The 12,416-nt window shown below is 43.3% G+C and overlaps 2 protein-coding genes across 2 annotated transcripts in view; both read left to right on the top strand.

Moving 5' to 3' along the window:
* SH3KBP1 (SH3 domain containing kinase binding protein 1) overlaps positions 1–12,416 on the top strand; it is a 344,251-nt gene that overhangs the window by 126,094 nt on the left and 205,741 nt on the right. Inside the window, exon 3 of the mRNA XM_082864220.1 lies at positions 10,350–10,473. Within this exon, the coding sequence (XP_082720346.1) occupies positions 10,350–10,473 (124 nt within the window). The remainder of the gene's footprint in view (positions 1–10,349; positions 10,474–12,416) is intronic.
* EIF1AX (eukaryotic translation initiation factor 1A X-linked) overlaps positions 1–12,416 on the top strand; it is a 396,407-nt gene that overhangs the window by 368,983 nt on the left and 15,008 nt on the right. The window lies entirely within an intron of this gene.

The following is a 12,416-nucleotide window of genomic DNA, read 5'->3' as shown; positions in this document are numbered from 1 at the left end:
CTTGATGAAATATGTGGACTGAAGAGCTTTCTTTAAAGCTTTGTATCTGTTCATATATACTGCTCTCACTGTGACTGGTTATGTTGGGATCTTTCAAATAAGCAGTGGAAATGATATAATCAAATTATATTAGGGGGCAGTGTCAATTTATCTCTTGTTTGCAGAAAAAGTAGCAGTCAATAGTCTAATGATTGGGAAATACTAAACACATTTTAATTATTAATTTTTAAGTCAGTTAAAATTTTGTCTAGCTAACAAAGGCACATGGTACCAATTAAAAGGGACAAAATATGTTTTCCCTGTCTCTCAGCCACCCTGTTTCCCCCTCTGAAGGCCTCAGTTATCAGTTTGTTATTCTGTATTACACAGTGAGGCATGCATACAAACTCACACAAATGCTTGCATACATTATTAAGCTTTTTACCTAGTAACATGTCTCAATGTATATTCTTTTTTTGTTTGTTTTTTTTTGTTTGTTTTTTTGTTTTTGTTTTTGTTTTTTTGCGGTACGTGGGCCTCTCACTGTTGGGGCCTCTCCCGTTGCGGAGCACAGGCTCCGGACGCGCAGGCTCAGCGGCCATGGCTCACGGGCCCAGCCGCTCCGCTGCATGTGGGATCTTCCCGGACCAGGGCACGAACCCGTGTCCCCTGAATCGGCAGGCAGACTCTCAACCACTGCGCCACCAGGGAAGCCCTCAGTGTATATTCTTATTGGCACTTATGGACCAGCCTCATTCTTGGAGAGAGTTGCATGGTGTGGATTCATGGAACCAGTTCTCTAACTGACACACGTTTACATTCTTTCAGTCTTTTGCTAAGTTAAGCAATGCTGTAACCATTAATCTTGTACATATGCCACTTTGCACATGTGCAAGTGTATTTGCAGTTTGAATTCCTAGAAGTGGAAATACTGAGTCAAAAGGTGTAGGCATTTAAAATTTTGATAGATAATTGCCACATTGCTTCCCACAGAGGTTGTACCAATTTATACATCAGTTTATACTCTCAGTGGAAAGTACAAGTGGGTATCTTTCTCTACATCATTGCCAACATTATATTACCAATTTTTTTGATTGTTGCCGATATGACAGATAAAAACTATATCTTGCATATCAGTAGGGCTAAGAAATCCACTGGGTATCAGAGAGGTCCATTGAGAAACTTTATGATATTTAATATCAAGAAGAAAAGGTATCTCGTAATTAACAAGTTATTTACATCCCTCCTTATGTAGACTGTCAGCTTCTGGAGAGTTTTGTGCTTGCTGTTCTCTGTATCTCTCATACTTATTCTCTGTGTGAGTACCAGTTGTATGCCAGGCATTGTGCTACGTGCTGTGTAAACATTCTAACACAGAAGGTATAAATGCTACAATTTTCATTTAAGAAAATAGCCAAAAGGATTCAGGGTTGTTCTGTGTAGTGAGTACTTCTCAGATATGGTCAGATGAATCCCACTGTAATTTGCATTTCTCTTATGAGCATGGTTAAGCATCTTTTCATGTGTTTGAGTCATTTTTTTCTATGAATTGTCCTTTGCTATTTTTTGTTGGGTTATTGATCTCTTTGCTGATACTTTGTGGAAAGAGGTCTGTCTTTATAACAGGCAATATTCTCGCGCTTTGACTTTTGTCTTTCTTGATAAACCTTTTTTTCTGTGTTGTATTTATAGTTTTCTGTAATTCATCAACCCTTTCTTCTGTGGCTTCTGGATTCTGTGTCAGTGTCAAAGAGTCTTTCCCACTCTGAGATTGTAAAAATCTTTCTCTCATGTTTTCTTCTAGTGTTATTAAGGTTTACTTTTTAAATGAGTAAATTTATTTTGAATATCTAATATTCATAGTCTAAAAAGAAATGGTATTGCTTGTTTAAATAAATGAGGCACTCTGTGAATTTTCTTTTCTTTTCTTTTCTTTTCTTTTTTTTTTTGCTGTACGCGGGACTCTCACTGTTGTGGCCTCTCCCATTGCGGAGCACAGGCTCCGGACGCGAAGGCTCAGTGGCCATGGCTCACAGGCCTAGCCGCCCTGCAACATGTAGGATCTTCCCGGACCGGGGCACGAACCCGTGTCCCCTGCATTAGCAGGTGGACTCTCAACCACTGTGCCACCAGGGAAGCCCTGAATTTTCTTACTCTATCTTCTTCCTACCACTCTTAAGCCAGATCTGTATCCTCTTAGGTGAGAAGTTGATTGTGATCCAGTGAGCACCAGTTGTTATCATTGTAGGGATGATACAGATTTCCATGTTGTCATAGCTTTGGGCTGCATTGAAAATACTCCTCCTTGCCTCTAGATAGCTATCTTGCCCATAACACTCTGTGAAATTGGCCATTCATTTGACAAATATTTATTAAGTGCTCACTAAAGCATGTACAAACAGTTGGTTAGTATTGATACCCTTTGATCCAATGGTGGTAATCTAGCTGTTTAGCAGGGCATGGGCATATATAAAGGCATTGACTGTCATGCAGGTAATTGTGTCTTACATCAGGAAGCTATGTCATCTCTTCGGAACGTGAAGGTAGCCGGTCTTATATTTGTCCGGAATCTAGCACTGGCTGAGCTCTTTGCAGCATTCATTCCCATCCTGCAGGTCGAGAGCCTCTTGCCTGGGCTTGTGCTATTGGTGATTCTTGGGAGATAATACTACAAATATATAATAGTGTAGATAATGCAGTTGAAGATTTACATAGAGACATAACAATAGGTATCCTGTTACTTTAAAAAAATTAGTTTTGAGCTGAAAATATCTTAGGTGTCTTTATGATGATATTTCAGAGCACTTTTCTAAGTGGCAATGAAATTTGGAAATGTAAGAAAGCCATTGTGATATGAGACATCAATGTGGTTTCACTATGTACTTTTCAGGGGAAGTTATGAAATATTTCAAGCATTGGAAAAAGAAAATGAATAACAAATACCAGTGTGCTCACCACTCTGCTTTATCATATCCTCATATTTTGCCATATTTACTTCAGATATTTTATATACATTTTCTTTGCAGTTGTTTCTAATGAACTTGGCGCATTTTGTGGTTCAGCGGCATGGGTATTTCAAAAAATATTGTGGGGCTTCCCTGGTGGCGCAGGGGTTGAGAGTCCGCTTGCCGATGCAGGGGACACGGGTTCATGCCCCGGTCCGGGAAGATCCCACATGCCGCGGAGCGACTGGGCCCGTGAGCCATGGCTGCTGAGCCTGCGCGTCCGGAGCCTGTGCTCCGCAACGGGAGAGGCCACAACAGTGAGAGGCCCGCGTACCACACACACAAAAAAAAATTGTGATAATGAGATGTATTTTTTTAAAGAAATGGAGTCTTACAGGTAGAGCTGAAGCTCCCTTGGTGTCTACTATTACTTTCTGGATACTTGCCGTGTCTTCCCAGGTGTTTTGAGACTGACTAGCCTATTGTGAAGGGAGCCAAATTCTGGGAAAGCACAGTCTCTGCGAGCAGGGAATGTTCATGGGGTGGCTGCTTCTTAAACTTGCCCTTTGTGTGCAGAGCGGGCAGAAAGATATCATGCATGTGTGTGACGGGGGCGGGCTGGCGCTGTGCTCTTCCAGGATTCTGTATCTATTCAAAACTCTCTTGATCAGTAGATTTGGGGTAAGGGTTTGTTTTTAGTGACTTCCTTTTATTTCCTGCCAGTGGTAATTTTGCAGAAAGATTTTCCATGAACTAGTGTAGGGGGCACTAGTACTAGTGATCCCATACCCACATCTAGCTCTAAAGGAAACCTTACCCTTCAGAAAGAAACAGACCATGCTTGAGGGCAGGCGAGGGCAGGCTGACAAACGATGCCTCTTCTCCCTGCCCTGCATCAGCCCTGAGCTTTAGGGGACCCTGCCCAGCCTCACTCTAATGCCAAGGGAAGCCCGGGACCAGCATTTCTTGCTGGTCAGGGCATCACCGAGCTCCCCTGGTATTAGTGGCACCAGCCTGCTCTGTGTGCCTGTATTCTTGGTGGCAGGAGACAAGGAATTATTGTGAGATGTGAGGAAAGCAGCTGAGGTGGAGAGGAGGGGCGCCTTGGAGGGAGCTGAGCCACTCAGCTGATTGTGTCAATTAGATGAGATGCCCCTTGGTTCACCTACTTGGTAGGGTGCATCTGGCATGTTCTGACCATTTATCCCCTTAATATTGATCCCAGAAGGCTTTCCACCCCCTGAGATGAATATTAAAACACCCAAGCACTAGCTTTTCTGGTTTTTGACCTCCTAGGATGAAATATTAGCACATTTTGATTGAAAAGAGTCTGTATTCTTCTGGTTTACGCATTTATGTTGTTCTTTTTACATTGAAATAGCATACAGTGAAGCGCAGAGATCTTAGAAATACAGCTCAATGAATTTTTAGGTGTTTGTACACCTGTGCAAACCATCACCCAGACCAAACTGTAGAACATTTCCATCCTCCCAGCAGGTTGTCTTGTACCCCTCCCAGTCAGTACCTTCCCGAGGGTAACTGCTATTCTGAGATCGCTCACCATTGATTAGTTCTGCCTGTTGTTAAACTTCACATAAATGGAATTGTACAGTATGTGATCTCTTGGGTGTGGCTTCTTTCACTCAGCATTCTGACTGTGAACATTCATCTGTGCTATTAGGTGTAGATCTCTCTTTTTTTTTTGTAGCACTTACTATTTAATGATGACATTAATAATGATAATAAGTAATCAATTTGTATACTACTCTCCAATTCACTCTTTAATCCTGAAGACACCTCTATGATGCTGCCAAACCATTTAGCATTAGGCTTCTTTTAGGGATGACAAAAGAGCTGCTTAGAGGCTTTCACTATTGCCCGCAAGGTCACCCACCTGATAAATGATGATGCCAGGACTGGTTCTGGTTTTTTGACTCACAGCAGCGTTCTTTCCATCCACTGTGATACCTCTGTCTTAACTTGTGTCAAGGTTGGTAGAAAACATAAAGGATGAGAGGAGGGAGGGGCCCCCCGACCAGACCTTCACTGATGTTTTACTGTGTAGTATTTTGGTTAATTGAAAGAAGTTAAGGTTCAACTGAGCCAACCCTCTAGCACCTGTATAGTATGTAATGGATGGGGGAGGGAGAGGCAAAGAGGTAGTTGACTGGGCTTGTCTACCAGCCACATCCAGGCAATTCCACTTATCAGAAAACAGACGATGCTAGTTGAGCTCCAGTTGTGTACAAATTATGCCTTTGCCCAGTGAGGCTGCTGTTTGCAGGCTGCTAAATGTGTCACAGAGAATTTTTGCTAGAGTGGCATTATTGGGGCTTCTTGGCCTCCAGATGTGGGTAAGCCATCTCAGACTCTGATCAGCATTCTGCTTTGGGAAGCAGAAATGGTGTGAATTCTCCTCTCCTTTCCCTCGGGGGGTCCTTGCAACAACAGCTTGAGTGTCATTGGAGCATCGATAGTTTATTGATGGCCTCAGTTTTACTGTACAAGCCGAGTTTCCATTGTTAAGACATTAGCTTTGAGATAAACTGGGTTTCCTTTACCTCCTAAAGAGGTTTGCTGATACCCCGACTATTCTGTTGTGTTTTAAAGCAAGTAGAATCATTGCTGATTTATATATGTGGGCAGGTATGAATTTCTGTAAGCCCCCTTGGCCCACAGCTCTGGTCCAGGGTGTAGTCTCTACCAGTGAGATAGTAGGATCCATGTTCTTAACAAATGGTTAAAAGTCTAGGCCTTGTGGTTAGAAAGCTGAGACTGAGGGTTGGGGGCAAGGAATGCTCATACCCAGGAAGTCTATAGAGTCCCATGACCTGGATCAGAACCTCGGATAGCTCCAGGTACAGGGATGCTGGCAGCTGTAGGCAGGCAGGAGTTAGTGCACTGCCAAGTCCACCCTCTTTTGCAGCAAAGAGCTTTTTTGTGTGGATGATAAGGGTCTTCAAGGATTTCAGCCTTTGTACTTGTGGGCTTATGGATAAAGCAATAAATCAGATTCTTTAGATGTGGAGGAAAATGAAATTTTCCACTGGAGCCACCAGTGGGGTGATTTTGACTGTCCCTGCTATAGCCATGACACTAGTTCTTCCTGGGAGGTGAGGTGTAAGCAAGAGAGCTCTGCCTAGAAGGCCTGCAGCTGGATCCCACGGCCTGCCCTGCCCCCTACTAGCCTTGTAGCCTTTTGATGGTCTTGCATCCTCTCTGACTGAGTCTCATGATTCTTGTCTGAAAAAATATATCAGTCTAGAAAAAACAGGATTTCTTTCAGTAACAAAATGAAAATGTTATCGTGAGGAGCAGGCGAAAAAAGATCTGTTAAAGCACTTTAATTTATATAAGGCCTTGCGAGTGTAAGGTTGTGTCATTACCGGCATCGTCACCTATTTTTGGAGCCTACCAATAGGAGTCCATGACATCAGATGTCTGTGAACATCAGGGTGTTCAAAAAATGCACTCCTACCTTGCATTTGCATGGTAATTGGTACCCTGGGGTCAGCATGTATGTCAGATAGTTTGAGCCAGAAGTGAGTACACAGGGACATGTGGCTTGCTGTGCAATTTGAAAACTTTTTGAAGGAAAGAGCTTGCCCTGTGGTCTTTTGGAAGTAACTGGAGGGTTTCAGTAGGAAAGTGACAAGAGCAGACAATTGTTTTAGGAAAGTGTCCCTTGAGGCAGTGTGGAGGTTGAGAGGGGAGGGGAGGGACTGGAGGCAGGCAGGACTTGGGGGGAAGAGTGGTTAAGAGATGAGCTCTGAAGCTAGACAGGTTGAGTTCCAATTCTGGCACCTACTTGTTTGACCTCGGACAGATTTCCTTAGCTCTCTGTGATTTGGCGTGTGCATCTGTGAATAGGGCTGTTATGCAGGTTAAAAGTTGCAATCCAGGTGCAGCTCTTAGAGGAAGCTTTGGCACATGGCAAGCTCTCAAATGTAAGCTGGTATTCATGTGTATTTTTTACTGTGGTAAAAATATATCTATAACATAAAATTTGCCATTTTAACCATTTAAAAGTACAGTTCAGTGGCATTAATTACATTCACAATGTTGTGCAACCGTCACCACTGTCTGTTTCCAAAACTTTTCATCACCCCAAACAGAAACTCCATAACCATTAAACATTAACTCTCATCCCCCCATCCCCTTACTCCCTGGTAACCTCTAGTCAATTTCTGCTTCTATGATTTTGCCTATTCTAGGTGCCTCATATACGTGGAATAAGACAATATTTGTCCTTTTGTGTCTGGTTTATTTCACTTAGCATGATGTTTTCTAGGTTCATTCATGTTGTAGCATTATCAAAATTTTATTCCTTTTTAAGGCTGAACAATATTCTATTGTATGTATATACCACATCTTGTTTATCTGTTCGTCTGTTGATGGACACTTGGGTTGTTTCTACTTTTTGGCTACTGTGAATAATGCTGCAGTAAATGTTGGCATACAAGTGTCTGTTTAGGTCCTGCTTTCAACTCTTTGGGGTATATACCTGGGAGTGCAATTGCTGGGCCATATAGTAATTCTGTGTTTAACTTTTTGAGGAACCATCATACTGTTTTCCACAGTGACTGCACCATTTTACATTCCCACCAGCAATGTACAAGGGTTCCAGTTTCCCCACGTCCTCATCAACACTTGTTTTCCTTTAGAAAAAAAACCCCAAAAACCTAGCCATCTTAGTGGGAATGAAGGGGTATATCGTTGCGGTTTTGATTTGCATTTCCCTAGTGAATTATGATTTGAGCATCTTGGCGTGTGCTTACTGGCCATTTGTCTATTTTCTTTGGAGAAAAAATATCTATTCAGGTTCCTTGCCTGGTATTCATGTTTTTAAGGCAGCTTGGGAGGAAGGAGAGAAACAGATTGAGGAAGTAGATAGAGCCCAACTGGGTGGCTGGTTAGATACGAAGGTTAACGCTGAGTTTTCCAGCCTGGGTAAGTGGGTTGATGATGGGCTGTCAAGCAAGATAGCTCCCGTCTCTCCCAGAGAAGGGGCCGGTTGGAGGGACGATGTTGGGTTTGGGTGGGACTGCGTTGAGCCTGGTGTACCTGGGTGTTGGGCAGATGGAGAGTCCAGGATGCACCGCCATGCCTACATGTCTGATTGGTTTCTTTGGAAAAATGCAGGGCATATTTTAAGTTTTCTCCTCCCTGCTTGAATCTAACAAGCAACTTAAGAAATTAGGTCATCATGAGGCTTACGTATCCGGCAAATGGGAACAATCGTTGGAGGGACAACAGAATCTGAAGCTTAGGAAGCAACCTCTCTCCTGTTGCTCATTTCTCAGCCCTTAAGCACCTGCATGATGAGATCAGTCCTTCAAAGCTCACGGGTTGCTGCTCTGAAGCCTTGGGTGTGAACATTCTTGGCAACCATAGCTTCTCAGGCCTTCTCCAGTGACTACCGTAGTCTGTCAAACATCTGCACCGCCTCACCCCTGCCTAACTGCATCGTGGTTAGTGCTAAGCAAGTGCTTACCATGTCACCTGCAACCCACTGAATTTCTCTGAATTACTCCTTGGCAAAATTGGATGTTGTATCACTGCGTTATGTTGTGTCTAGGTGGGAAATTTGTGTTTGCACAGTCATACCCGCCCTACAGTGGAGAGTGATGTTTGAGCAACTTCTCTACCCCCAAAGAAGCAACGATTGGGGAATGAGGCCCTGTGGTGCCTTGTTTACTTCTAGAGCCATAGCAGGCTGGCAGCCATCACTAAGAAAGCATCCTTTCATGCGGCTCAGGCTGGCAATGTTTGCAGATTGTCCCCTGATGCCATCTGCCTGTGAGGCTGCAGAAACCCCCAGCAACTGCTGTTCTAGCAGGTGCCGGGGCTGCTGAGGTGGGAGCGCGTGTACACACACACGCATGCACACCGCTTTGTGCTGGGTTGGCCTGAGCCGCCAGCTGAAACTCTCAACCCAGCAGAGCACCAACCGCAGTTGCTGGTTTCCGGTGAGGCCCTCATGAGGGAGAGAGGGCGAGGCTGTTGTGAACAGAGCCAGCAATCGGGGAATTGGATACGGTAACTAACGCTCGGGTGTGTAGGAAGCTGCCAGGCGGTGGCTATGTTTTGACAAGCTTTTGTTCTGTTTTTTCCACCTCTGCCCAGGCCAAATTGTAGCCTCCCACCAAATTTTCCATCTTCATGTTCATTCATAGAAGGACCCATGTCCAATTCTTGTCCCAGGCTCTTTCTAGAGAACACATCTCTCATCTTTGAGTCCTTCCTGCCACCCAGCCGTGCTTTGGCTCTAGCCCCTTAGCTTTCTCTTTTTCCCAAGTCAGTGTGATCATGGATGCAGACAAGCCCAGAACCCACCCTGCCCAGATCTGCACTTTGTGAGTTACTATCATTTCCGGCTATTAATGCTTTTGGAAAAAATTATGTAAATTATTCGAATATCAATAATTTGAAATAATTGTATCAGGCATCAGGTTTTAAAAATCCAGATCTTAATGGAGCTTTGATAAGAGACCACCTGGTGTAAACTTTTTCTGTAAAGGGCCAGGTAGTTTTCGCTTGGATGTCTGTTCCAACTACTCAACTCTGCCGTTGTAGCATCAAAGCAGCCATAGGAAATACCTAAACGAAATGAAGGGGATTCTGTTATAATGAAACTTTATTTACAAAAACATGTGGTGGGCTTAGTTTGCCGACCCCTGGCTTAGAATGATCGTCTTTATTTTATTTTATTATCTTTTATATTTTTCTCTCTGAGGGATTAAAAAGCCAGAGGAACTTGGTAACTGTAAATGAACTGAAATCATCTTCTTTTGGGTTTAGCATAATTGTGAGCACAATGGTGATTTGGGAATATACTTCTTTAAACCCCTGTTGGGAAGAATAGAAACCAGAAGACCTTTGAGGGGCGATTCTGCTTGGCCAAAGATTGTCATTGTTCAAAAAATAGAACAGGCTATCATTTGGAGCTGTATGGTGGCCTTTTTGATCCCTTGGAATGACCATAGTCACAGAAGGTTGCATTGTATTGGACATTATTACATTTTATAGGACCAGGTGCTTGTCTAATAAATGTAAGGAAAACAAACTACAACATACAGGAAATGGTGTTTTAAAAACGTTTTGCTGACAGGGAGATCGGCTCAGTGCTTTGTGACCACCTAGAGGGGTGGGATAGGGAGGGTGGGAGGGAGACGCAAGAAGGAGGGGATATGGGGATATATGTATAGGTATAGCTGATTCACTTTGTTATACAGCAGAAACTAACACACCATTGTAAAGCAATTATACTCCAATAAAGATGTTAAAATAAAATAAAATAGAATAAAATGTTATGCTGAGTTGAGGTCACTATAGTTCATTTCCAGAAAGCTGAAGCTTAACATAGTCAGAGACATTCTAAAATGTTAAACTACAATCTTGTTTTCCTTTTCTCTGTCCTCACAGGAAATAAAGAAAGAGATGAAGAAAGACCCTCTCTCCAGCAAAGCTCCAGAAAAGCCCATGCACGAAGTGTCCAGTGGAAATGCGTTGCTGTCTTCTGAAACAATTCTAAGAACCAACAGGAGAGGTATGGCAAAGAAGAAAGAGCCCCTCCCCACACACAAACCCAAACTGGAAACTTCTGGGTGAACTGTATCACATTTTGCATTGCTGGAAAATTGAATGGCGTTTGCCCTTTTGGTTTTGATTTTTGTATAAATTTGGGGTGCATACACACTCACACACACGGCAAGTAACGATCCAATAACTATACTAAAGGGAACTAATAAAAAAATTTTCTTGACAGTGGGAAAGTAGACTAAATTTGTAAACGATGATTTTTCTAGGACTTCAGCTTTCGCTTTCGTATCTATTTTTTTTGGCTGAAGGGTGACTTCAGAGAACACTGTGATGCCAGCTGAGCCGGGCACGTCTGGCCATGCTCTCTTTTTAATGTAAGGGCAGGCTTTAGCAGGGTCTTTCTCTCTCTAACTGCTGGGCTCCGCCTTGTCTCTCTCGGTTTAGGAGGCAGTATTTACAGAGATATAGCTCATCCATCCATGTGTCTAACCAGGAAACCTTTCACCATCTTGTTTCCCCCTTCTGAGGCCTCAAGTCAGATTTTTCAGGTATCAGCTTGTTGGAGTTTTGTTTTCTCCCCTATCTGCCCTTTGTGACATTGTTGTGTGAAATGGTAGGAGAGATTCTATAAGATGGCAGAGACAACCCGACTCAATTCTATACTGAAATGGAAACTGGATTGCCTCAGTTTCTCCCGAGCCCATCCTCCCCATGGACCAGGCCGGGTGCACACTGAGCACGCCCGAGGTAGATTAGCTTTCAGCTGCAGGCTTTTCAGGGGCTTATTACTTCCTTAAAGAGAAACATAGAGCTGTTCAAAAGCAGGAGCCGGAAATGTATTAGCAAAGAGTTCCATTAAAAGGAAAAAAAAGGCAAGTTTACATAACCATGGGGAAGAACAGCTAATCTTTCATCAAATTTAGGCTGCAGAAGAATTTGTCCAATAAACTGTCCATTGATCATAGTGCTTGAGACTTCAGCTTTGTGTCTGTCTTCCTTCCTGCTTCTTCCTCTACCCCCTCCAGCTGCCCTGGGTTACATTTCCTTTTTTGAATTATTCAGATGAAATATTGGCTGGAGGCCCACGCTGTTTAGCAGCTATAGGATTTTCTTTCTTGTTTTTTTTTTTTAAACCCCATCCTGCCAATGGAGGGGATTTCCCATTTTAAGAATTTTTTAGGCCTACCTAGCTCTAAAACTATAGTCATCCCCCAGAGCACCTCCTGCATTCTTGCAAATAGGTTCCAGAACTCCTGAGGCCTGCCCTCGTTGGACTTGGAGAGCTAGAGTTCCCTTGCTGATCTGAGCCTCTCCCGTTTCTCCTGATGCTCCTTGGGTCAGTGGGCCGAGGAATGGCATACACGTAGACCAGCGGCAAGGCCTCTCTGGCCAGCCTTGTTTTTGTAAAGCAAATAAGAGAATTAAGGTAATTCATTAATTTAACAAGATAAGGGATTAATTAAGTTAAGGAATAAAGGTGATTATCCAGGTAGGTTCGACAAAATTACCTGAGAGCTTTAAATCAATGAAGGAATCGAACTTTTTAGATAATTGTCTCTTTACAACGAAAAATCTGACCTTTGAGGTCCCCTACAGAATTTTTCAGTAACCGGAAAATGGCATTAAAGGGACCGGCTTACTGACTTAATGTTTTCTTTCTAAGCCTCCACCTTAGGCCTACAGCCTGATTATGACCAGCTTTTTACTCTTAGGTCCTAATCTGCCAGTGGCTCTGAGACCATAGCACATGGGGGCGTCCTGTAAATATGAAACACATAACAAACCATCTTCATTCTGGCCCAGGCTTCATACTGACCCCCGGGTCACCTGGGCCACACATAAATTTCCAGTTGAAGGGAAGAATTGTGTACCAGGGCCAGTGCCGTCTTTGGCCCCGCCCCCACCCACCAGAGCTAACAATATCCTACTGCTCCTTATAATAAACAGCAG

The sequence above is a fragment of the Leucopleurus acutus genome (assembly GCF_964270905.1).
Source record: "Leucopleurus acutus genome assembly, chromosome: X".
Lineage (NCBI taxonomy): Eukaryota > Metazoa > Chordata > Mammalia > Artiodactyla > Delphinidae > Leucopleurus > Leucopleurus acutus.
The sequence above is the reverse complement of the archived record's forward strand: the minus strand, read 5'-3'. Positions and strand labels throughout refer to the sequence as shown.